The 25,727-nt window shown below is 48.3% G+C and overlaps 1 protein-coding gene across 2 annotated transcripts in view; it reads left to right on the forward strand.

Moving 5' to 3' along the window:
* TRANK1 (tetratricopeptide repeat and ankyrin repeat containing 1) overlaps positions 1 to 23,847 on the forward strand; it is an 87,074-nt gene extending 63,227 nt beyond the window's left edge. For both annotated transcript variants that reach the window (XM_067753764.1, XM_067753765.1), the window contains 9 exons: positions 40 to 186; positions 1,504 to 1,660; positions 4,588 to 4,676; positions 6,994 to 7,097; positions 7,203 to 7,335; positions 13,721 to 13,866; positions 17,068 to 20,117; positions 21,199 to 21,297; positions 22,332 to 23,847. In XM_067753764.1, the coding sequence (XP_067609865.1) occupies positions 40 to 186; positions 1,504 to 1,660; positions 4,588 to 4,676; positions 6,994 to 7,097; positions 7,203 to 7,335; positions 13,721 to 13,866; positions 17,068 to 20,117; positions 21,199 to 21,297; positions 22,332 to 22,432 (4,026 nt within the window). In that variant the 3' untranslated portion in view covers positions 22,433 to 23,847. The remainder of the gene's footprint in view (positions 1 to 39; positions 187 to 1,503; positions 1,661 to 4,587; positions 4,677 to 6,993; positions 7,098 to 7,202; positions 7,336 to 13,720; positions 13,867 to 17,067; positions 20,118 to 21,198; positions 21,298 to 22,331) is intronic.
* The last annotated feature ends 1,880 nt before the right edge of the window (positions 23,848 to 25,727 follow it).

Here is a 25,727-nt window from a genome sequence, read left to right on the forward strand (position 1 = left end):
GCATATTCTGCTGGTCTTTCATTTGTCTTTGTTGTTCAGGCTTACAAGGAATGGAAGATCATTTCCTCATTTACCCCTTCATCCTCTGAGTCCAGAGAGGAAAGCCGTCGGCTGATTGAGGTGCCCCTAGAGAAATGCAGCTCCTCTCAGGGCGGGGCTTTCATGGTGAATCCAGAAATGTACAAGGTGAGTATCAGCCAGGGGTCCATGAGCTTGCTTGACAGGGAGCCAGTAAGCAGGGCTTGGCCGATAAGATGGGGTTAAAGATGGAGCCTGTGCTGCGGGTCTTCCTGTCCGTCAGCACTAGCGGGTGGAGGATGGGAAAGGGAATGTGGTGGGCTCAGCGCTGGTGACCCCCTCTTCTCAGCAGAGAGCCAGGCTTGATGTGGGGCGCCAAAGGGGGAGGGTAGCACCTTCTGTTCGCCTCTGGAGCTCTGTTCAGAAACTCTGACATGGCTGACGGGGAACTCAGAAGTGAAGTCCGTGACTGTAGTCAGTGGAGACCATTGTCTTCCAGCCTTGTCTGTGAAGGGACCCTGTCTCCCTTCCCCTGGGCGTCCCACTACATCACCGAGAAGTAGGCCAGAGCCGAAAAGCTCTGTGGAGTTCTAGACCGACGAAGGCCGACAGAGGCCTCGAGAGTGAGGGCAATACCACAGAAAACCGAACCGGCAAAAACCAAAAGCTTTGGGAGAAACTGCTGTCCTAGTTTTATGTCTCCTACATAGTAGAAAACAAATAAATAGAAGAGCAGTTATCCGGTTATTTCTGTAACTACCTGGAAGGCTCTGCACATAGATGTTAAATCATCACCAAGCTGTGCAGACCTCTGGGTAGCCACAAATCCGTTGTTTTGAAATGTGCATGATTTAATCAAGGAGGTCCTCCCTGAGTCTAAGACATAGTCCCCTTATACCCAGAGTCCTCAGTCATGGGGTAGGTCAGGAGTAATATAGTGCTAATAGTAGTCACAGTAGCAGCGTGGGACTGCTCCATTTTTTTAATTTTTTATTTTTTTTTAAATTTTGGCCGCACTGTGCAGCTTGTGGGATCTTAGTTCCCCGACCAGGGATTGAACCCTGGCCCTTGCCAGTGAAAGTGTGGAGTCCTCACCCCTGGACTTCCAGGGAATTCCCACTGCTCCAATTTTTAAAAATAAGTTACAGTAATTGCGTAGGATGTGACTTTTGGGATAAACTGAGTGAAAGGTACATGGGACCTCTCTGCAATATCTTTGTAACCTCCTAGGGATCTATAATTATTTCAAAGTGGACAAGTACAGCAGATTCAAGGGTGGGCCTGTACTAACACTGCCCCCCTCGCTAGAGTTTGCTTCCCTGTGCTGTGGCCATAGTGGGCTCCCCACGTCCTGCTCAGGCCTGGGCTGTACTTCATAAAACTTACTTTTTGAATATTCCTCCAAAATCAGAATAAGCCCGTTGAAGTGAGACACGTTGTATTGTAGCCTGAAGGCTCATGCCTTGGTCCTCATCTTGTCTTTAGCTCCTGAACGGGGAGCTGAAGCAGCTCTACACGGCCATCACCCGGGCTCGGGTCAACCTCTGGATCTTTGACGAAAACCCAGAGAAACGGGCTCCTGCTTTCAAATATTTCATGAAAAGGAATTTTGTCGAAGTCGTGAAAATGGATGAAAATAAAGGTAAGCGCTCATTAAAATATTCTGGCTGTTGGACAGAAAGCATGTTACTCTCAGCTGCCCTGTGGCCGAGGGTAAAGGGTATCGTTTTTGGAAAACACTTTCTTTCCACATTCTTCTGAGACATGAGTGTTCCTATTTATCGCTAAAGTGTGTGGGAGACTGAAGTTGTAATGAGAGTGGGAGGGTTAACTCCTTCAGGGAAGAACTTTTATTTGTCCTAAAAGGTAAGGATCATGGGCAAAGGATAGACAAAGTAGGCTTTGCTGGGAGAATACAAATTAACTGTGGACTTTTGGACAGCTGTTTGGCAATATCTATCAAAATAAAAAATACACCTACCTTTTGACCCGGTAATTCCACTTCTAAGGATCTATCCAGAGATACTCTTTTATACAATCTCTAAGATAACATGCAGGAGAGCGCTCGTTACAGCCCCGTTTGTAATGATAAGAAACTAAAAATGACTTAAGTGTCCGTGAAGGTGAAAGTGTCTGCAGTGGCTCCTCTGGTGCTGGGACCGGTGGGTGTGAGATTGTTAACTAGATGTGGACCTCTTTAACTTTTCACCATTTCTGTGCTGCTTGCAGTGTTTTTTAAAAAAAAAACAACATCATTATTTATTGTTTTTCATAAGTTACAAAGGCTAGCTAATTAAAAAATGGAATGAAGGTCTCCTGATGGGATAACTGGGAGATAAATAATCAGCCCTCATGAAGAAGAAAATTGTTCTGTTTCTTGGGGGTTAGCTGTTGAGTTGGCTGCTCCAGGCCGTGGTGCATTTCTCCAAAGATGGGGAAAAGCCCACGGCTCTGTGGCTACAGAGAGGTTTGTTGGTTTCCTGAGCATTTTCCAGCCAGTTTTACGGAGACTGTTTCTGGTTACAGCCAATGGCTCAGTTGGGGACCAGGATTAGAAGCTCTATTCCTGGGACCTGACTGTGGTGCTATAATGTGAAAAGTCTAAGGCTTGGGGTTAACCTGGCTTCTCATTAGAACTTTCCACCTGTGCAGCCATGGGATTTAATTCAGCTAACACTTTCTCCCCCTGGGCCTCCACTTCCTCTACTAAAAGGAAAACAAGCGCGTTGACCTACCGTGGTGGTTCTTATTCCTCCCCGCAGCTCCGAGTCCTTTTATTCTCACAATATGTTCTGGCAACCCATTATAAGAGATCAAGATTGGCGATTTTTTTTAATTTAAAAATTCAAAATGAAAAAGGATTGCAATTAATATTATCTCTTGTTTGCATTAAGAATGCAAGGAAAAGTCCCGTCTTAATTGTGAGTTACGACTTGCACGTGGTAAAGTCTTTGAGGACATCTGTTCTCACTGTTCTGAGGAGCTGGGGACGAGTGTGGTGACTTTGCATTTGGGGGTGTCTTCAGCGCGGCACCAGTAGAGGTCACCGGCCAGATGCAGAGATACTGTGTGGGGCTTTGCTGTGGAAATAAGATGTCACCTGGACACTCACAGTGCACACAGCACCAGAACAAGATGCTGCAAAGTCAGCTTTGCACACAGTGCGTGCGGGGGGCTGCAAGGATTGGCATGTGTTTTTTTTGTTTTGTTTTGTTTTAATTATTTATTTATTTATGTATGTGTTGGGTCTTCGTTTCTGTGCGAGGGCTTTCTCCAGTTGTGGCAAGCAGGGGCCGCTCTTCATTGCGGTGCGCGGGCCTCTCACTACTGCGCCCTCTCTTGTTGCGGAGCACAGGCTCCAGACGCGCAGGCTCAGTAGTTGTGGCTCACGGGCCCAGTTGCTTCGCGGCAGGTGGGCTCTTCCCAGACCAGGGCTCGAACCTGCGTCCCCTGCGTTGGCAGGCAGATTCTCAACCACTGCGCCACCGGGGAAGCCCTGGCGTGTGTTTTTGCACCACCTAAACAAAGCTGGCCTGTCTGCCTGGCCCCTCTGGTTGACCTCTGTTGGCTGAGGGGACTCTGACCTTTCCGGCTCAGATTTGACTTCCGCGTCGTCCTGATATTCAGCCTTTTGTGTGTTTCGTGAAGCTGTGGCTCGGAATCCCCAGAGAGTGTCGCCTCCGCCCCCACCCCCAGCACCACTGGCGGTGCTCGGGGGTCCTCGGCAAGGGGGGCCAGTGCAGTCACCGCCAGCTGCTGAGGCTGACAGACGGGACCAATAGCAGGTGGTGGCAGTGGTCAACGTCCGCCAACCAGAATGTGTCAGATCGCTTGCGGTGATGAGGGCAAAGTCTGCACATTTGGAAATACTGTCACATCCTATCACCTTTTCCCCTGCTAAGGCCCCGGCATGGGAGTTTGCCAAGAGCTACATGGCTTTGGGTTTTCAAGGAGGAACTGGAAATTGCTGTCTGTCTTCTAATTCGTATCCCTAGGAAGGGAAGGCAGACCAAAGTTCAAAAATCAAAGAGCATCTTTTCTCACCTCCACCTCCTTCTCCCAAAACCCACTACCACCTGGCTTGGTAAGCTACACTCTGCCTTACATGAACGCTAGACAGACAACGTAGGTGTGTTCGTTTGCTCAGGCCACCATAACAAATACCACAGACTGGGTGGCTTACACAACAGAAATTATTGTCTCAGTTCTGGAGCCTAGAAGTCTAAGATCAATAAAGCTGTCAGTGGTTTGATTTCTTCTGAGGCCTCTCTCCTTGGCTGTAGATGGCTTTTTCTCTGTGTGAGCCCCCTGTGTCTGTTCGTATGTGTTAATCTCCTCTTCTTATAAGGATGCCAGTCACATTGGATCAGGGGCCACCCATATGACCTCATTTGACCTTAATCACCTCTTTAAAGACCCTTGTCTCCAAATACAGTCATATTCCAAGCGACTGGGGGTTAGGACTTCAACACTTGAAATTTTGGGTGTAGGGGAACAAAACAGAGCCCATAACAGGTTTCAGCGAAGGGATCCCCAGAGAAGCAAACCCACGTTTCTCTTTCATTTTAGACCTCGACGATAGCATGTTTGTTAAAACCTCAACCCCTGCGGAGTGGATCGCCCAAGGAGATTACTATGCTAAACACCAGTGCTGGAAGGTAAGGAGAGAGAGGTCTGGGTGACCTGTGGCCTCGTCAAGCCTCACCAGCAGGTTTCTCATCACTGCATTTGTCACCAGGACGGGGAGGGGGTCGGGGTCATGGTACTTGTGCTGCTGCCCCTTCTGTGACATCAGGTCACCCGCCATGCAGAGATCTCCCTGTCCCGCTCCCCACCACCCCCATGCGGTCATGACAAGCCTTCCTTTTGGCCAAGTGCCAGCGTGTGATCATAGGAAGAGGAAGGGTCCTGGCCTCTGCCCGCTGAGGAATCGTTCTGTCGGGAGGGATGGGGAACAGGCTGCACTCCCGATGGGGGAAGCTGCAGAGTTGCTCCATAAGGGGGCTAGGATGGATACAGAGAGGGGTGAAGGCCTGTGGTCACCCCTGCCATCAGGTGTAAGGGAGGAGAAAACAGTTTGCACCGTTGTGTGTTTAGTCGTGTCGGGATAGTGTTTCCATAAATATGCAGCTGCAGAAGTTGACTGAGCCCTGCACTGTATTCACTGCCCATCCCTGTTGTAATTGGCAAGGAATACTAAACACCTGGCTGTTGTTATAAAACCAAGATTTTTTTTTTTCCGGAGAGGGGATAGGGCAGGACAATGTGGGCAGCAGGTGTGGGTATGAAATTAGAAACCTATAAAGTCTTTCCCTTTCTCGCTTCAGAACACAGCTGGTGTTTATACGTATTGCCCGTGGATTTCCAATTCTTTATCCCTTGAAAGATACCTTTTGAATGTTTGAATCCAAAATCTTTTGAGGGGAGTAGCACAGACGAGAATGTTATAAAAAGCCTCCCCCTCACCTGACTTTATTTTGACTCCGCTAAGGGCTTTGGGACTCAGGAAGTATATTGTTTGGGGCTGCATGTCAGTAAGTGTCTCAGAACCACCGTACAAGTAGAAACCCTTGAGATCCATTCATTCAGCATATCCTGTGGAGCTGTGGGCCCAGCATTGCGTTTAGGTCATGGGGATGTGACAGTGGGCAGGACAGGTATACAGAAAAGGGCACAGTGCCAGCAGTTCCCGGTGTCACATGTGAATGACAAGCTGCCTCCAGAACCGCCTGTCCTAGACGGTGTGGCCAGAGAAGGCTACTTTGAGTGGGAGCCTTGAGCTGGGACCTGTAAGGTACATGACGTTAAGCAGGCAGAGGAGGGATGGAAGAGCATTTCACTCAGAGGGAAGAGTGTGTGCAAAGGCCCTGTGGCAGAAAGGAGCATTTCGCGTGTCACAGGAATGAAAAGAGGCCCACGGGGCTGGGGAGGCTGGAACAGAGAGCCCGGGGGGAGAGATGCCATCCTGCCTGTGTTATCAGTAAGTGCCACTTAATCCTTCTCTTGCCCACACTGAGGCCTAATCCCTACATGCTGGGCAGAACATGAACTTTCTGCCCTGTAGTCCGTACTTGGAGACATGATGTCAGCAACTTTCTGCTGGTGGGGAGCAGGGAGCAGGCTGACTCCCCTGAGACACTTGTCTGCCCATCTTCTGTTTGCTACGTACAGGTCTGCATGTGCCAAGGATCTGGTCAGTCATCTTCTGGGATGTGTTGGGACACCATCTCTGTCCCCGTTTCTACCATAATAGGTGCACTGCTGCTGCTCTGCCAACACTGCCCACTAGCCTTGGTTGTTACCAACTAGAGGGGACCTATGTTGAGCCCAGAAAAGCCACTGGGCAACCTTGGGCCAGTTTCTCCATGTCCTTGACTTGAGGTTGCTACCAAATAGTGTGGGAAGGATGAAACATCTCACACGTGGCTATTGAAGATCAGATGAGGGTGTTATTACGGTGACCTGTAAAAATATGTCTGATGTGCCTTTTCCATGGCTCCTAGGTTTCCAAAGGGAAGCTTTGAGTCCAGAGTGTTAGCTGGTAACACAATTAGGCTTTATCCTCTGGGGCTGTTTTTTCTTTTCTTTTTTAAAAATTTTTATTGGAGTATAATTGATGTACAGCATTGTGTTAGTTTCAGGCACACAGCATAGTAAGTTATACACACACATATATCCACTCTTTTTTAGATTCTTTTCCCACATAGGTCATTACAGAGTATTGAGTAGAGTTCCCTGTGCTATAAGTAGGTCCTTATTAGTTATATCTATTTTACATGTAGCAATGTGTATATGTCAGTCCCAATTGAGGCTGTTTTCTTTAGTGTTTCAGCACCTTCCTGCCCCTCCCTCACAGATTTGGCTGGGGTGAGACCCAGTGCTTTGTCCGTGAAAACATGGAATGTGTGCTTTAACTCTTGTTCCTGTGTCACCTCTGCGACCTTGCTGGAAACAGAAACCTTTGTTCTATTCCAGGTTGCAGCCAAGTGTTTCCAAAAGGGAGGTGCATTGGAAAAGGAGAAGCTGGCTCTGGCCCACAGCACCGCCCTGAACATGAAATCCAAGAAAGTCAACCCCAAGTAAGAGCCTCAGGGGTCATTTCAGGTTTGCTCTGAGAGAGAGCTGCAGGTTCAATCTACTGGTATCACATTCCATGGAAACTCTGTTCTATTTCCCCCTCCCAGGGAAAAGCAGGTGGAATATTTGGAACTGGCCAAGACGTATCTAGAGTGCAAGGAGCCAAAGCTGTCCCTTAAGTGTCTGAGCTACGCCAAGGAGTTCCAGCTGTGTGCCCAGCTGTGCGAGAGGCTGGGAAAGGTACGTCTGGCCCACGGCTGCTCCTAGGAGAACTGGGCTCCGTGGGGCAGATGGAAAGGTGGCCCCCAGCCTCCGCCTGTGTCAGGAAGGGCTTCCGTCCTCCCAAGAGGGAGAGGTTGGCCCTGTCGACTCTGTGGGTGGCCCTTCTTCCTCCATCTGCTCGAACATTTAGATGGTTTCAGGGACTCTGTGTGTGTGTGTGTGTGTGTGTGTGTGTGTGTGTGTCCGTCCATGTCTGTGAATGTTTGCGACCCATTATTAACCACAGGGAGGCCAAATGTTCACATCAAAGGGAAGATGGGTTTAAGAATATTCCTGCCTTTTCTTTCTCCATGTTCAGTCTGGAGTCAGCCTGGGGGGACGGTCTGGCAGTTACATGGTGTTTTCTCTGTGTCCCAGCAATTACTCTAGATCTGCACTGACCAATCTGGCAGCCACTAGCCACATGTGGCTACTTAATTAAACATTTAGGTTAACTAAAATGTAATAAAGTCAGAAATTCACTTCTGCAGTCTCACGAGCCACATCTCAGGTGCACGTTGTGATAGAACATTTCCATTATTCTAGAAGCGCTAGTGGACAGAGTTGCTGGTCCAGAGCACAGGGCTCACAGTGTGGTCTGCAGGCTGGCACAGGCCACAGACACTTATTATCTGTAACAAGATGAACTCCAAAGAGGAAAGTAGACAGAGATTTTTATGGCAATTTGGCATCGTTGTGACATCCGAGAGGTGATGATTTTCATAGTGATTCATTTTTCTTCTTTTTATTGAGATATAATTGATGTATATAATATCAAATTGGTTTTAGTTATACAGCATAATGATTCATTATATACATAAATTGCAAAATGATCACCGCAGTGTTTAGTTAATGTCCGTCACAACACATAGTGATGATCTTTTTTCTTGTGATGAGAACATTTAAGATCGTTTTCATTTACATGTGGAATCTAAAAAATAAAACAAATGAACAAAGATAACAAAACAGGAGCAGACTCACTGATAGAGAGGACATACCAGTGGTTACCAGAGAGGAGTGGAAGTAGGGGCAAAATAAGTGAAGAGGATTAAGAGGTACAAACTACCAGGTGTAAAATAAATAAGTACAGGATGTAATGTACCGCACAGGGAATATAGCCAGTATTTCATAATAACTTTGTATAGCGTGTAATCTATAAAAATATCAAATAACTGTGTTGTATACCTGAAACTACTATAATATTGTAAGTGAACTATACTTTGATAAAAAATAATAAAACAAAAATAAATAAAAATTTTAAAAGATCTACTTTCTTAGCAACTTTCAAATACACGCTACACTGTTATTAACTACAGTCACAATGCTGTACATAAAGCAGTTCATTTTTAAAATTTTAATTAAAAAAATTTTAAATTGAAGTATAGCTGATGTACAGTAATATGTAAGTTACAGGTGTACAATATAGTGGTTCACAATTTCTAAAGGTTATACTCCATTTATAGTTATTATAAAATATTGGCTATATTCCCCATGTTGTACAATATATCCTTGTAGCTTTTTAAAATATATATATATACTTTTTAAATTTTATTATTTAATTTATTTATTTTTGGCTGCGTTAGGTCTTTGTTGCTGCCCGTGGGCCTTCTCTAGTTGCAGTGAGCGGGGGCTACTCTTCGTTGCAGTGCGCAGTCTTCTCATTGTGGTCGCTTCTCTTGTTTGCAGAGCACAGGCTCTAGGCGCCTGGCCTTCAGCAGTTGTGGCACGAGGGCTCTAGAGCACAGGTTCAGTAGTTGTGGCGCACAGGCTTACTTGTTCCACAGCACGTGGGATCCTCCCAGACCAGGGCTCAAACCCGTGTCCCATGCATTGGCAGGCAGACTCTTAACCACTGCGCCACCAGGGAAGCCCCTATCCTTGAAGCTTATTTATTTATTTATTTATTTTGCGGTACACGGGCCTTTCACTGTTGTGGCCTCTCCCGTTGCGGAGCACAGGCTCCGGACGCACAGGCTCAGTGGCCATGGCTCACAGGCCTAGCCGCTCTGCAGCATGTGAGATCTTCCCGGACCGGGGCACGAACCCGTGTCCCCTGCATCGGCAGGCGGACTGAACCACTGCACCACCAGAGAAGCCCGAAGCTTATTTTTTACCTAATACTTTGTACCTCTTAATCTTCTACTTCTGTCTTGCCCCTCTCCCCCACTGGTAACCACTAGTTTGTTCTCTAAATCTGTGAGTCTCCTCCTTTTATGTTTTGTTCACTAGTTTGTTGTATTTTTTAGATTCCACATACAAGTGATATCATACTGTATTTGTCTTTCTCTGTCTGACTTCTTTCACTCAGCACAGTACTCTCCATCCATGTTACTGCAAATGGCTGAGCAGTATTCTTTTTTATGGCTGAGTAGTATTCCATTGTATATATGTACCACATCTTCTTTATCCATTCCTTTGCTGATGGACACTTAGGTTGCTTCCATATCTTGGCTATCATAAATAATACGAAGCAGTTCATTTTTACCGTATCCGTTGTGGTGGGTTGGATGTGGAACCATCTGGTCCTCACCACGGATGCTGCTGTAGGGTTCCCGGCTGCAGCTACTGCATTTCCTCCTGCGTCAGGTGTTATGACCGTCCAGTAGGGAGGGGGCTGTTCATGTCTGTATGTGAGCTGGAGGAACTCCTGGACCCTCAGAGCACCCTGGGCATTGGGCTGGGTGGAGGTGGGACCTCCTGGGAAGTTTGAAGTGTGGCCCCAAGTCAGTGTCAGAGAAGATAAGGCCGTCCCAAAGCTGCCCTCCCTGCCCCATGTTTAGTATGCGACGTGACTAGTTAGCATGTGGGAGAAGGGGGTGGAATGGAGATTTCAGCGTGTGAAGGAAGTTTGGGTCATAAGATTCCAGGAACTAAAATGGTTTCTGAACTCTCCATGTTCCTTTGTCCCCCGGCCTCCATCTCCAAGGCACCCCCTTGGGCCCTAAGCAGTGACAGCAACAGGGGACAGGCCTGAACCTGTTGCTTTCCCCTCTTTGCCTGACAGTGCCCATCCCGGCTAAGCCAGAGCCCCCTTCCTTGTCTGCTCACCTTGCCTCCCCGAGGCCCGCCGAGCTCCACCTCTGAAAGCGGGTGGGGCCCAGCAGGCCAGATGTCCGGCCGCGTTCCCTTCTCCAGGACCTCAGAGCCTTCAGGATATGGAGGCCGCCCTGGTCCTGGAGACACAGGCTGCTGGCCTTCCTCACGTCCCCAGGGTTGACCACCAGTGCCAGCTCCTTCCGCCTTCTCTTGCCAGCACATTCCAGTAGCTCTGAGCCCCAGCTGGGGAGGAGTCTGGTCCCTTTCTTTGCTCAGGCCCCTTCCTGGCAGGATTTTCAACCCTCAGACAGCATCAGACCTCTTGTGGTCATCCCACCAAACTAGCCAGCATGATTCAAGTTGACCACCCTTTGCAAAATCCTTAGGCCACACCGCCTCCCTGTTCACAGTCCCCAGACATGTGCTGACCCTGGGGAGAAGGGTTTGTGAAGTGGCTGTGGGAGCAGAAGGTTTCCTTTCAGGGATTCCTCTGCCTTGCCTGCTTCCTGCCTCTCCAGAGGTCAACACTGGTTTCCCTGGAAACCTCTCAGGGCCCTTGCTCTGGGCGGCAGGAGCCCAGAGACCCGGGGTGGGGGGGCCTGCTTAGAGCCAGCCCTCCTCTCTCTCGACCCAGTTGGGTGCACGCTTGCACCTAAGGGGGCCTGCGTTCACCCTGGGGGTTTTCTTCTGAGTAGTCAGCCTTGTCAAGGAGAGGTAAAGGTGGCTAGGTGTTATGGTTATGGGGTTTGATTGATGTGGGGCAATGGGTCTAGTAGCTCCCTGGTCTGTGAGGTCTCTGGACATAGAAGAACCTCACACCTGGATCTTGTTCGTATTTTGGCATTTCGTGTAGCTTGTCTCGTTAAATAAAACCCAGCTGAGATTTATTAGAGAGTCTGGCATATGCATTTTGTTTTGTTCCATTTTGATTCTGTTTTCTCTTTGGATGTCGGGTGCAGCCAGTCGAGTTAGGAAATGAAATATTCAACAAATAGGTAGCCCCCCGCTGCCCCCCGCAGTGTGTACCAGGCACTGTGGGCGCGTGGCAACCAACAGGCAGCAGAGCAGGGGCCTCTGCCTTTGTAGTTTTCCTTTCTAGTGTGGGAGAGAGGTGACAGAGCCAATAGGACAGAAGATGTCAGCGGGGATGAGGGCTGGGGGAGGGGAGAGGGGGTGTCAAGCGTTGCTGTTTTAGGTGCAGGCGGGGTCAGGGAGCTGACTTCTGCAGGGAGACCACGAGAACAGCTGCCTCCGGAGGACATGGCAGATAAAAGCCCCCAAGGTGGGAGCGTACGGGCGAGTTTGAAAACAGCAAGGAAGCCAGTTTGGCCAAAGCAGAGTGAGTGGGGTCGAACTGGTAAAATGAGCCAGAGAGTGTGGCAGAAACAAATCAGGTAGGACCTTGTGGTCCATGGTAGGGACTGGATTTGTTCCGGGGTGAGGGGGAGCCAGTGGAAGGTTTTGATTGGAGGGGTGACATGAAACGAATTATTGGGATGCTCTGTGGAGAGCTCTGTAGGCAGCAAAAGTAGAAGCGGAAAGGCCAGTTCGGAGGGGTGAATAGTGGCTTAGGCTGGGATGCTACGGCTTGGATTGCCTCCATGGCGGTGGAGGGGCTAGGAAGGGGTCCTGTCTGGGAAATGTTGGGAGAGCCAAGCCAACGCGATTAACTGATAAGCTGGGCAGGAGACGTGAGAGGAAGAGGAGTGGAATATACGCTTCTGTTCACGTAAAGCCACCATCGTTTTATATTCTTCATCCTCTTCCTCCTCATGGCCATTTCCATTCTCTTCTCATTGGCTGCCATTCCAATGCAGTTAATATATGTCCCCATCCACGTGCATAACCGAAGAATAAATAGTATTGTATTCTCTGTGCATATTTGTTTTAAGCTTATCTAAATAGCATCTTGTTCTGTTTGCTACTTTTTCCACCCTCTGCTATGGTGTTAAGGCCCAGCCAGGTGTCTGACCACTGTTCGTATTCCAGAATGGGCATCCAGTGCGTTTGACTTACCCATTTCCCTCGTGGTGAACATCCAAGTCGCCACCAACTCCCAGCTGCCACACACAAGTATTATGACACAGCGCATCCCCTTCCAGTGCTGTGAACTGCTAGGAGTGGTTTTGCTGACCCCAGGGGGCGCATGTGTTTAATTTCACCAAGTGAAAGTTGAAAGCCACTTTGCTTTCCAGAGCAGCTGTACCACTCCGTGCATGAGGGGTCCTTGTGCCCCATATCCATGACCACGTTCAGAGGGTTCTGATTTTCTAATTTTTGCAGACCTCATGGATGTATCTCACTGTGGCTTTAATTTACGTTTCTCTGGTTATTAGCAAGGTTGAGCATCTTCATTTATTTGTTAGTCATTTAAGTTCCCCCCACTGCAGACTGCCAGTTCATACCCTTTGCCTAGTTTTCTGGAAGGTCTTTTTCTTGTGTTTGCAGGAATCCATTTTATGTTCTAGACCTGTCCACTCTAGTACAGTAGCCAGTGGCCACATGTGGCAATTTATAATAACATTAACTAAATGAAATCAAAAATACAGTTCCTCGGTTACACTATCCACACATTTCCTGTGCTCACTGTTCCCACGTGGCTAGTGGCTACCGTATTGGATAGATAGATACAGAACATTTCCATCTTCACAGAAGGCTCTGTCTGACAGTGCTGGGCTAGATGTTAATGTTTGTCTTCTCTATGTTAACTTTATTTGATGTGCTCTTTGTTGAACAGTTTTGATGTATAGCTGACCCTTGAACAGTGCAGGTATTGGGGCACTGACCCTTCATGCAGCTGAAAATCCACATATAATTTATAGTTGTCCCTCCATATCCGAGGTTCCTCTGTACCCTTGGTTTCATATCAGGAATTCAACCAACTGCAGACCATATCACACTGTAGTATTTATTGTCAAAAAACATCCTTGCATAAGTGGACCCATGCAGGTCAAACCTGTGTTGTTCAAGGGTCAACTGTAATCAAATCCATCAATTTCTCCCCCAAAGTTCATGTGTTTTGAGTTTTGTTGAAGACTTTCTTTACCTCAAGGTCACAAAGATATTCTCATACATTCTCCTCCAATAGCTTTCTCACTTAGACCTTTAACCCATCTGGAGCTTCCATCTGTGTATGGTGTGAGGTTGGGATTTCACTTTATTTTTCTCCCTATAAAGCAGTAGTTTTCCTAAATTACCTATGTTTTAGTGTTTTTCACTAGATTCTAATAAATTGCAGACATCCTCTTTATTATTCATGGTGTTGGTTTACTTTTAAGATGAAAAGTTATATTATAAATACTCTGAGTAAAATTTTACTCTGTCCTAGATAAGAGATGCCGCCTCCTTCTATAAGCGAAGCCAGTGCTACAAAGATGCTTTCAGATGCTTTGAGCAGATTCAGGAATTTGATCTAGCCCTCAAAATGTACTGCCAAGAGGAACTTTTTGAAGAAGCTGCTGTGGCAGTGGAAAAGTAAGTGGTTTTATTCTCTTCCTTTCTCCCCCAGATACCCCCAAGCCCTGCCCTCCTGTTGCTCCTTGAGTAGGTGTTGTCTTGCTCTTCTGAAGTGACTTGACCAAGTCACCCTCCTTCCACTTGGGTGGTGACCTCCGTGCTGAGTCAAGAACTCCTTGAATACAGCGTCCTGGGGAGAGGGGGCAGAAGAAGATGAAGGATGCGTTACGAGTGTCTATAACATGCCCAGCAATTTCGTGCTTAGTGATAGTTCTGTCCGCTCCACCTTTACCTGCTGAGTTGACAATTTCACTGATGTGTGGATGGATAGAGGTCAGAGTACTAGTGTGCGGTCAGGATTCTGCTTCATCATGGTTTACTGGCAGATGCCCAGCCAGGCCCTGATACATATGTGTATGATACGTATATACACATGCCCTCAGTTGTAGGACACACAAGTTTCATACATGGCCCGGTAGAGCCTCCTTGAGCCTTCAGCCTAACTGATGTTCCAAAGGTGAAGTGCAGATGGGTGGGGTTAATGGATGACAAGGAATCTAGAAACAGCATGTGGTTGATGCCTGTCGGAGGTCTTCCTGGTGGAGTGTAACAGCTAGAATTGTAGAGTCTGCTGTTCTGTATTTCTGCTCAACAGCTCCTGGAAAAGTAGGCTGTGGCTTAGTTCTGTATTTTCTTTGCTTTCTACCAAATTATACATGTGACAAAATGAACATGATTGACCAGGTGTTTGAAGTTTATATTAAAGTTAGCATTTATTAAAGTATATCATATATTTTTAAAAAGCACGTAATTTTCACAAAGTAAATACACCTGTGTAACCAACACCTAGATAAAGAAATTGAGTTTTATTTTTGGAAATGGAAAAGAAGGTGTCCAGTGTCAAGGTTGGTAATTGAGCATATTCCTTTATCCAGGTCTTTGGTTCCATTATGTGGAAGATATACACAGTGTGTATGTATTAGTCAGCTCAGGTTGCCATAATGAAATGCCATAGATCGGGTGGCTTAAACAACAGAAATTTATTTTATTTTCTCACAGTTTTGGAGGTTAGAAGTCCACGATCAAGGCTCCAGTCAATTGGATTACTGGTGGGAGCTCTCTTCCTGGCTTGCAGACAGCTGCCTTCTTGCTATGTCCTCACGTGGACTTCCCCTGGTGTTTAAGCATGGAGGGAGAGAGAGATTGTGGGCGACAGAGAGCTCCCTCTCTGGTGTCTCTTCTTTTTTTGTTTTTTCTTTTCTTTTTTCTTGTTTGGCCACATTGCGCGGCTTGTGAGATCTTAGTTCCCCGACCAGGGATTGAACCCGGGCCTTGGCAGTGAAAGCACAGAGTCCTAACCACTGGACCACCAGGGAATTCCCTGGTGTCTCTTCTTATTAGGACACTAATCCTATTAGATCAAGGCTCCAACCTTATGACCTCATTTAACCTTAATTACTCCCTTAGAAGCCTCATCTCCAAATACAACCACACTAAGGGTTAGGGCTTCAACATATGAATTTTAGGGGACACAAACTGTCATCCGTAACAGGGTGCCCCCTGTGACATTGATTGGGTGCTGTGTACGCTGAGTAATCAACCACGCCAATTCCCTTGTGAGGCCATATGACAAAACCACCTGAGAGGGTTTTATTGTACTTTCAATTATTTAGTTAATCTGTTCTCACTTTTCCAGGAGAGCATTGAATAATCATAGATTTTCCCCAGAAACATTTTTTTGGGGTCTCTCATTATTTTGTTTATCTTTATCAGCTTTCCTGAGGTATTCAACTGACTCTTTTTAATGATATGTTGAGTTGAGATCTAATGTCATCAGTACTAATTGGAGCCTCACACTTGATTTTTCTGTGTCTTTTGAATTCTCTATATAGTGTATGTAGAATTCAATTGCTAACTGGCCTGACTCAAAACGTAATGAGGACATTTTAGATTTGAAAAGAAAATACCTAAGTAAATTTTCTTAGTTTAAGATTTTTTTTTTAACATCTTTATTGGGGTATAATTGCTTTACAATGGTGTGTTAGTTTCTGCTTTATAACAAAGTGAATCAGTTATACATATACATATGTTCCCATATGTAGTTTAAGATTTTTTTTTCCTTTGGCCATGCTGCGTGACATGAGGAAAATCTTAGTTCTCTGACCAGGGATCGAACCCAGGCCCCCTGCAGTGGAAGCATGGAGTCTTAACCACTGGACCACCAGGGAGGTCCCAAAAAATTTTTAAACTTGCTGTAAATACCCCCTACTCCATCAGCCAAAACTCACAAGAGAGGCTAATCCTCAGTTACACCCCTTCACAGAGGGCCTGTTATACGAAGGGATCTGATATTTGTGAGATGACCCTGGGGCAGCAGGAGGTCCCTGGGCACCTCTCTGGTTGTGAGGAAATGTGTTTTGTCTCCTGTGAGAGTTCAAAAGTAAGCATGTTTCATTGGATTGGCCCAATGCCTTGAAAATTCATATGTGGGGTATACTCACTTGGATCAGCAGAGTCAAGAGGAGCTTGACTTTGGTGACTTCGGGGCTTCATTCATCTCACACTAACTCAACCGCTTACATTCCTGGCAAAAGAGAAAAGTCACGGGTTGGTTAATAAGAGGAAGATTGATGTAATGACTGGTGTGTCTGCAGCCCCCATCTCCACTCTTTCTCATTAATCAGGTATCAGACTCAACAGGGTTGTGAACCCAAAGTGATTAGCAAGCTTTTATGCAAGTTTAAGGGATTTTTTTCAAGGATGATTTTGGCTATGCGTAATTTCTGCCTTACAGATTGACTTTCCAACATAATTGTTACTTGCCTAGGTTGCAACTCCACTATATTTCTTTTTTTTCTTTTTTGTTTATTTTTTCTTTTTTTTTTGTTTTTTATTCTTTTTTTGGCTTTTGGGAGGGGTTTGTTCTTTTGTGTGTGTGTTTCTTTTTTGGTTTTTTTTTTTAGTATTTTTTCTTTTTCTGCAACTCCACTATATTTCATTAATTAAGCATACTATTGCTTGGTTCCTTCGAGGAATAAAGAATTAATTTTATCAGTGTAAAATGAAGCCTTGATAAAGATGCTGGATAACTTTAGGTCCTATTCTGCAGGTCCTATCTACAAGTGGTCATTTTATGATGAGTTGTTCTGTGCTGCATTTTGTAAAGTTTCTGCTGGGTGGTACTGAGTTGACATTGGTGTTGTCTGTCTGTCATTGCAGGTATGAAGAAATGCTAAGGGCCAAGACCCATCCCATTCCCAAGCTCTCCTATTCAGCCAGCCAGTTTTACTTGGAAGCTGCAGCCAAGTACCTGAGCACGAATAAGATAAAGGAGATGATGGCTGTGCTCTCAAAGCTCGACACGGAAGACCAGCTGGTGTTTCTGAAGTCTCGGAAGCGGCTTGCAGAGGCTGCCGACCTGCTCAACAGGGAAGGTCGGAGGGAAGAGGCCGCCCTGCTGATGAAGCAACATGGCTGCTTCTTAGAGGCTGCCAGGCTCACCGCCGACAAGGACTTCCAGGCCTCATGTCTGCTGGCAGCCGCCCGCCTCAACATGGCCAGGGATTCCGATGTCGACCATACCAAGGCCATCCTCAGAGAAGCACTGGACCTCTGCCATCAGACCAATCAGGTGTCCGGCATCGCCGAGGCCCACTTCCTACAGGGGGTGATCCTGAGAGACTTTCCAAAGCTCAAGGACGCCTTCCTGACGTTTGACACCCTCAACCACTCGGCAGGGGCAGTGGAGGCGCTCTACGAAGCCACCAGCCGCTGTGAGGCCCAGCCCGAGGATGTCCTGGCCCTGGCTCCGGCGGGCCTGGAGGTCCTTCTCAGTCTGGTCAGGGCCCTCAAAAGAGTGACCAACAACGCCGAGAAGGAGATGGTCAAGTCTTGCTTTGAGTTTTTTGGGATTTCGCAGGTGGATGCCAAGTACTGCCAGATAGCTCAGAACAACCCCGGACCCATATCAAGAATCATTTCTGACCTGGATTTGAACTTGAGAGAGAAGAAAACGAAAGAGCATTTCTTGATAATGACGGACCAGGTGAAATTAGCCTTAAACAAACACCTTCTGAGCAGGCTGTGTCAGATCACACGGAACCTGCTTGGGAAGACCTACCTGGGCGTCTGCACGAGGTTTATCGTGGGCTTAAAATGCGAGGATGAACACTGTGAAGATTTCCACAGGCCTTTGCGGCGTCATGAGGCCAAGTGTTTGGTTCAGACAAAAATACACCTGGTGGCGATTAGCGGATTGCTTTTGGAAGCCAAAAAAGTATTCCCTAAAGTCTTAGCTGAAGAACTTGAAGAAATCGATTATATTTTGTCTCCGGATAAATATGGCCTTTGCAAATCCCTGCTGAATGTCCTCTTCCCTAAGCATTTCCATCAGAGAGTATTGTCAGAAAACCCCATGGCATGCAAAGAAGTCCTGAAACCACGTTACAGATCCTTCTGGTCCTACAGGTCTGCCCTGAAAGAGTACATCCATGTCCTATTTAAAAACGAAAGGGCTCGAAGCCGCCGGGAGTCCACAGACCTGTGGCTGAGCGCCATGCAAGCTTTCCTTCTCTCTTCTAGCTACCCTGATGAGCTTGAAAAGCTGCTCCACCAGGAGGAGGACCAGTACAACCGGGAACTCAAAGCCCTCCAGGCTGAAAAAGAGGGAAGGAGCACGGGGAGAAGCAGCAGGATGAAAGGAATAGAAGGGAAATTTGGCATGCTGACGCCCAACAAGGATGATGAGAGCGTGGAGAAGACCCACCTGTGCTTCATCCGGCTGCTGGAGGATTCCATCCACCAGTTCTACGTGTGCAGGAACCCAGAAGACTACAAGAGGCGCTTTTTCCGTTTCATGAACGTCGTTGTCAAGAGGTGCAAAGAGCCACTCATCCCCAGCATTGGGAACACGGTGGCCCTGCTGGAGTTCCAGTTCATCCACTGTGGGGCAGTTCTGGCTCGCCTCTGGAAGAACGCCATCCTGTGCCTCCCTAAGAGCTACATCGCACTGTTGCACTACTGGGAGTTCCTGTTCAGCAAGAAGGACCGGGAGCCTGGGGATGTGTTCGCCATCATTCAGGAATACAGACCCAAGGATGTGACCAGAGCCATTCAGAATTTCCAGTTCCACCTGTCCTACCTCGTCAAGGTGCTCTGCGGCCACGAGAACAAGGACTTCAATGTCCTGCTCGATGCCTTCAGTGAAATTGACTACCTGGTGTCCGGGGAGGCAGAGCGGACCCTGGTGCTGTGCTTGGTGATGCTTGTGAACACTGAGGGGGTGCTGCAGCCGTCATGCAAGCCTCTTCTGTCAAGCCACTTCCAGGAGATCAAGGCCAGGCTGCAGCTGATGAGCAGGGACTTCCCGGGCCAGGTCCCCGAGAGGCTCCTCAGAGCAGTGAATCGGGTGCAGCTGGTGGTCAACGTGAAGTCTGTGGTGGAGGCGCTGCAGGACCTGCTCTTTGAGCGGGATGAAGAATACCTGATGGACTGCCACTGGCAGTGGGACAGCGGGCACACCAAAGGGACCACTGTCCGAGGCCTCTACCACGAGGAGGTCAGACTGAACCGCCTGTTCTCCGAGGACCCCATGGGCTACTTTGTCGAACCCGAGTGCGAGGTAGGTCAGGACGAGATGGAGGAGCTGGCCTTGGAAGACCGGGACCACCTCCTTGCCACCATCCTGTCGCAGAAGCAGCGGAAGGCCTCCATCCAGCGGAAGCTGCGGAGGGCGTACCTGGTGGTGTCCCTGTGCATCAGCTGGAGGAGGAGGGTGGGGGCCCAGGCCGAGCACTTCAGGGAGGAGGGCAGGGAACCCGGGGCTGGGAGCTTCAAAAAGGCCGATGTGGACAGGACCCAGTGTGACCTGTGTGGGGTGAAGTTCACCCGTGGGCCCGAGAACTATTTCGGCTCTGATCAGGCATTTGAGGGAGCGGCTCCTGAGGCTGTGGCCCTTTCCGGGGGCGAGCTGGAAGACGAGCAAGGTCGGGAGAGGAGCAGTGAGTCTTACGAGCAGCACATCCGCCTGCAAAGCCACCAGAGGCAGCAAGCGGCCTACCAGAAGTACTCAGACTTTTTCCACAAGAAGGTGGACCCGGCTATTGATGAAGGCAAGCTGGTGGTGCAGGACATGGAGCAGAACGTGTGGGTCCGCAGCCACCTGGGCTCCAAAGAGCACAGCCACATGTTGCAGAGGAAGGTCCAGGAGAACATCAAGAAGGTCTCGGACATGGTGGAGGATCTCTACAGGCGGAAGGCCTGGGCTGGTGGTAAGGGCCCTCAGAAGTGGGGCGCAGATGGTGTCAGAACCTGGGCTTTGAGAACACATGTCCGACTCCAGTCCTTTGTAGTGATGTCTGACCTGGGGATGATGGAATCTTGGCATTAGCAGAAATACAAGTGAGGACCATGCGTTCTCCAATTACAGCAAAGCCCCATTGTTTGGACCACCCCTCCCACAGTTAACAATGTGTCATCATCTTGGGTCAGGATGGTTTCCCCTGGCACAACAGACAAGAAAAATGTTTGCTAACCAATTCTATGTAGAGCATAGAGGGGGAATGTTTCAAATTTTGAGGAAACTTTTTTTTTTTTTTTTTTTGTGGTACGCGGGCCCCTCACCGCTGTGGTCTCTCCCGTTGTGGAGCACAGGCTCCAGACGCACAGGCTCAGTGGCCATGGCTCACGGGCCTAGCCGCTCCGCGGCATGTGGGATCCCCCCGGACCAGCTCACGAACCTGCGTCCCCTGCATCGGCAGGCGGACTCTCAACCACGGCACCACCAGGGGAGCCCTTGAGGAAACTCTTTAAACGTCCCCTGATTCATTCATTCAGTGATTGTTTCTTGAGCACCTACTATGTGCTGAACTTTTGACTAAGATCTAGAGGTACGTAGCTGGTCTCTTCTTTTAGCAGGGTCCTCACATCATACCCAGTCTGAGCCTTTAATAAGAATTCTTATGTGGTCTGTGAATCAGATTTCCTCTGACATCCTTATTAGCTACATCTTAGCAATGCTGAGTGGAAGTTATGTATAAAATCAGTGAAATTCCATATTTTTAAATCATTCTAGAATTCAGACACTCTGGTTTAAGATAATCACAGTTTGAACAAAAGCTTCCTCGAAAGGCTTGCTACTGGCAGTGTCTCCAGACGGGCAGGACTGGTAATCAGGCTGGCATCTACTTGTGGTTTCTGCTCCTGGTGGCAGACCAGTGGCCTTATGCTGCCCCTCTCCACAGGGGAAGCAGAGACGAGCTCCCAGGAGCTGGGGGCTTTGGCTCTAGTACTGAGTGTCCTGGTCCCTACAGCCGCCCTTTCACTCAGAGCTCTCGTTCTTTGGTTCACTAGCGGAGGAGGTCATGGCTCGGCTGATCAACGTCCTGATCCCGTCCGCCAGGGATGCGCGGGAGTGGCTGAGGAAAACAGAGCTGCGCTTGAAGGAAGAAGGTGAGGAGTCCTTCACCCCAGGGTGAGGCTCTGGGTCTTGTGGTCCTTGATTCTGCTGGCTCCCAGGTCAGTCTGAAGTAGGGCCGCCTGTGATGTGAGCAGTCACTGCCCCCAGTGACTCAGGTCAATAGTGATAGAGTGGCTGGGTTCCCCCATCTGACTGTGAGGGCTGTTATTCAGGGCTTGTGCCAGTTGCTTTTCCAAAAACGTTTGCCACTCATGAGCTGTTATCAGTGATGTTCTGTCACTACTCCCATGGTGGGCAAAGTGTTGCAAAGCCATCCCTAGATAAATGTTTGCCTGTGCAAACCATTCATGTAAGTCCATGAATATGTATTGAGTGTCTAGAATGTATCAGTACTGTTCTGGGCTTGGGGATATAAAACAAATTTGTGAACAAAACACATAAAATCATTGGGGAAACTTGCATACATCTTCCTTCAGAGGGTTTAAGGCTGGTGTATAGTGAGTTGGGTTTCTTTCTCGACAGTCAGCCTTATCTTGCCGAGTTCTATTTGATCTGGAAAGTCTCCCCCTCTTGGGGAGACCTTATTTCTTCTTCCTCCCAGTATCTCACCTGCCCCAGATTGCCCTTCTGTGGGTCCTCATAATCCAGAGGCTGCTGGAAAATCCAGACCCCCGAGCTGGGGAAAACTGGAAAGGACTTGACACACATGTCTGTGCCAATAAAAGGTCTTTAGATTATAGTCACTTCTGGCACTATGACTTTTGTGATGGTTTCAAACAGGAGAATATAACTGGGACACCAGCTCAAGGCTGATGTTGATTTTAGGCTTTGTCTGACAGATTTTTCGTTTAAAGGGCCTCTAAAATAAGGCCAGAGGAACTAGCCTGTAAAAGAACATTCTGGAGAAGGGTGTTTACTTTGGCTCTGCCTGGTTTTTTTTTTTTTTCTTTAATTTAAAACAACGATTACAGAGACATCAGGTTTTACTAGGATGTTATATGTTGCAGTAGAGTGAAAAAGATCACCATTCTGCACTTCATTTCTGTTTTCTTTGCTTTTTAAACAGGTGTCGTTCAAGAAGATGATTACGAAAATGAAGTGGAAGACTTTGGTGAGCTCCGTCCCAGAAGGCGTTTTCGGAAATGTGCAAAGCGGAGAAAGTTGTAACGTCCACCCGGCTGCTGCTTCCTAAACCTTCAGGACGTTCCATCCTGACTTAGAATCCCGAGTGCTGGGGCGGATGAGGAGAAGAATATACGTTAGCATAAGAAGTGGCGGGAGGGGTCTGACAATGCCTTTGCTTTTCATTCTTGTCATTTCTCTCTCTGTGGTGGCTCAGGGTCTGACTGCTCCCTCAGAGCAGGGGCCTCTTAAGTGTTTTCCAAGTTCAAGTCCAGCAGTACTGGGTCCCCCTAAAAGAGGCTCAGGCGAGAGGAGTCATAGCTGGAGGGAACATTGGGATCCACCCCCTGAGGCCCCCGGGTTCTCTGGCTCATGATCACCATGACACTGGTCAGTAAGTAGCAGGGACATCCCTCACCTCAGAGTTACCACTGCCCTGGCCCGGGAACACTGCCCCCGGATCCTCTCATCTCTGTTCATGCTGCTGGCCACCCCCGACCCCAGGCCACACTCTGGTCATCTCTGAGCCCACCTGTGGCTTAATTCCTTCTGTTATATATGTTAGCCTTTTCTCTCGGTGGCAACGTTTCTAACTGCCTTCCCCCCATTGTTTGAGACCATCCTCAGCTGCCCGTGCAAGTCGCGATTAGACTACCTCAGAACGTAGTCAAGAATTCCCCATTGTCTTCTGGGCGGCCAGCCTCAAGACCAGCCCCCTAGAATGAAAGGCTGGGGGATGTTGCCGGGAGTTCCCAGCCTGTCTCTCCAAGGTTGTCCCAACTCTACCTTGGCTCTGGTGCAGACGTTCCAAACAGTGTTTTGTATGTAGCCCTCTACGTCTGGTTTCCTTGGGTCTCCCTGGCAAGTTAGCTGTCCTAGCTTAGCTTGACGTCCCGATGAGTTTTCCCCCACTGAGCTCTCCACGGGAGCACCAGGACCTGCAGAGCTGGAGGTTGGGGACGGATAGAGGAGAAGCCAGCCTTGTGGTGCCCATCCAATAGGATTTGGCCATGAATCACTGCCCTGTGGCCAGCAGGTCTGGGAAGAAGAAGGGGCCGTGGGCCTGTTTGCAGGAGGCCGTGGCTGCCCACTGAGCCTTCGGTATGTCCCTTTCTGGAAGCTCTTCCACCTCTCTCATGGTCACTTCCCTCCCTGTCCCCCACCCTTCAGCCCGGCCTGGTGCCAGAGGTCAGGCTCACACGGGTCCGTCGTTGTTTCATCGTCACCACAGAACCAGCCTTCTCCCCGTGCTGCTGCTGCTTTGGCTACTCTTTGTTTTTTTCTTCATTGTCTTTCTAAATGACTCTGTTTCCTTGAAATGTATGGTATCTAATTTTTATTAGTTTATAGTTCTAATTTTTATTCCAGGTGTTTTTATAAACTTTACTTGCCAGGAAAAAAAAAACCAATCAAATCTTGCTGTATTATCACATTTTTATAAAGTTAAATCATTTCTCTTACGTTTCTCTCCACTTGTTTATTTCTCATCTCTACTTCGAGAGTAAAGGGGTAAATCGTGGAGCAGATTCTTCCTGGTCAGCTGGTGAACAGAAGCTTGCCGTGTCTTCCGAAACTGAGAAATCCAGGGGCCCACAGCTGCAGCTGACTGCACCATCTCTTGAGGGCCTGCCTGTGTAAATTCTTTCCCTTTGGGTGTTTCCAAGCAGGCAGGGTGTGGACTGGAAGGGGTTTTGTCCGTGCCCCATAACAAGAACATTTCTCTTGGAGACGGGAGACCTGGAATTGAATCCTGGTCCTGCCCCAAGAAGCTGTATAGCCTGGGACAAGTCAGACCCGGTCCACACTCGCTGAGGGCTAGAATGCGGAACCACCCCCGAGGGACAGGGGATCTGGTGTGGCAGGTTTGGGGCACAATATTTAATAACAACACAGCATTGTGCCTCTTGTGCTGGTCATTTCTCCTCACGCATCTGTCTCTTTCAGGGTTTTTTCAAGATGGGAATCTGGCATCCATGGGTTCTCCAGCCATGACACCATCTTAATCTCAATGCCTAACCCCTCTCTCTCTCTCTCTCTCTCTGTGTCTCGCTCTCTCTCTCTCTCTCTCTCTCTCACACACACACACACACTCACTCACTCACTCACTCACTCACTCACTCACTCATTTCTCCCTGGCCGTCTCCAGCAGGCTGACTCAGGGTCTGAGTTGCCTGCAGTGTATTCCCACATCGATACCATGTAGTTGCCAGAAATCCACCCCTGGGTCGCCCTTAAGTTCCTGATCCAGAGGATGGGTAAATCAACACAGCAGGTAACGTTGCTCTCCCTCTGCCACAAGTATCTTTCCTCAGCCCTGAGACTGTCTTTGTCCGATCCTGTCCCTCTAAACGTGCTTCGGAGATTCTGCCTGTAAAGTGCAAGGCAGGTGGGGACACCAGGAGCCATCTCCCCACCCAGCAGCCCCCCGTAGCAGCCGAGAGGTCGAACGTCCATGGGGGGGTCTCCCTGTTGAACTTGACAGACCCGCCCACCTTACCACAGCAGAGACAGCAGGCCTGCCAACAGCAGTATAGAGCTGAGCCTCACTCCCACCCGCCGCCCAGAAAAACTTGTCTCCTCGCCTGCTAAGGGGGAGGGAAAGCCATCAGCCAGGTACTGGGTGTTCTTTAGGTGGGTTGTTGTTGACAGACCTGCCTCCCGGTTCTGCAGAATCCTAACTGTACTCAGAATCCTATGTTCTCTGCTTAAGACACAGCATCTCACCCTCCTCAGTGGTGATGTGACCTGAGCATCTGCTAGGACCTTGGTGGGGGGATGGGCTGCACTAAAAGGAGAACTGTCATCACGGGATCTTGGAAGTGAGCCATTAAAATAGAAATTTGGCTTCTTTTACTGGCCATGGGCGTTCAGAGACGTTATTTAAAATCTCTGAGCCCATTTAGGCATTTATAAAATGGAAATAATGACACAAACTTGGAGCTTGCGTGTAATTACATTATCTTCCCTCCTCCCCTGCCTCCCTTCCCTAGTGGGACCAAGAATTCAAAAAAGATTCCAGGCAACTATTTCCGGGGCAGGGAGGGGGGGTCACGAAGGATGATGAGCTCTGGGGACAGAGCTGGGTCGGCTTTGTGATGCCTGGACGGAGGTGGGGACATTTCTGAGAGGGCTTTGTTCCCAGGGGCCTAAGCTTTTTAGAGACTGAGACTATTTTTAGCCCAAGTTTTTGTGATTCTGCAGGACAGCTGTTTCAGGCATGTATGTCGGCCACCCTGTGGTATTTGGAGACATTTTAAGGTTAGGGAGTGGGATAGGGGAAGAGAATGAGAATAACTCCCGAGACGTTTCCTTTGTGGGTACTCCAGAGCGTCTGGAGGGG

The sequence above is a fragment of the Pseudorca crassidens genome, chromosome 10 (assembly GCF_039906515.1).
Source record: "Pseudorca crassidens isolate mPseCra1 chromosome 10, mPseCra1.hap1, whole genome shotgun sequence".
Taxonomy (NCBI): domain Eukaryota; kingdom Metazoa; phylum Chordata; class Mammalia; order Artiodactyla; family Delphinidae; genus Pseudorca; species Pseudorca crassidens.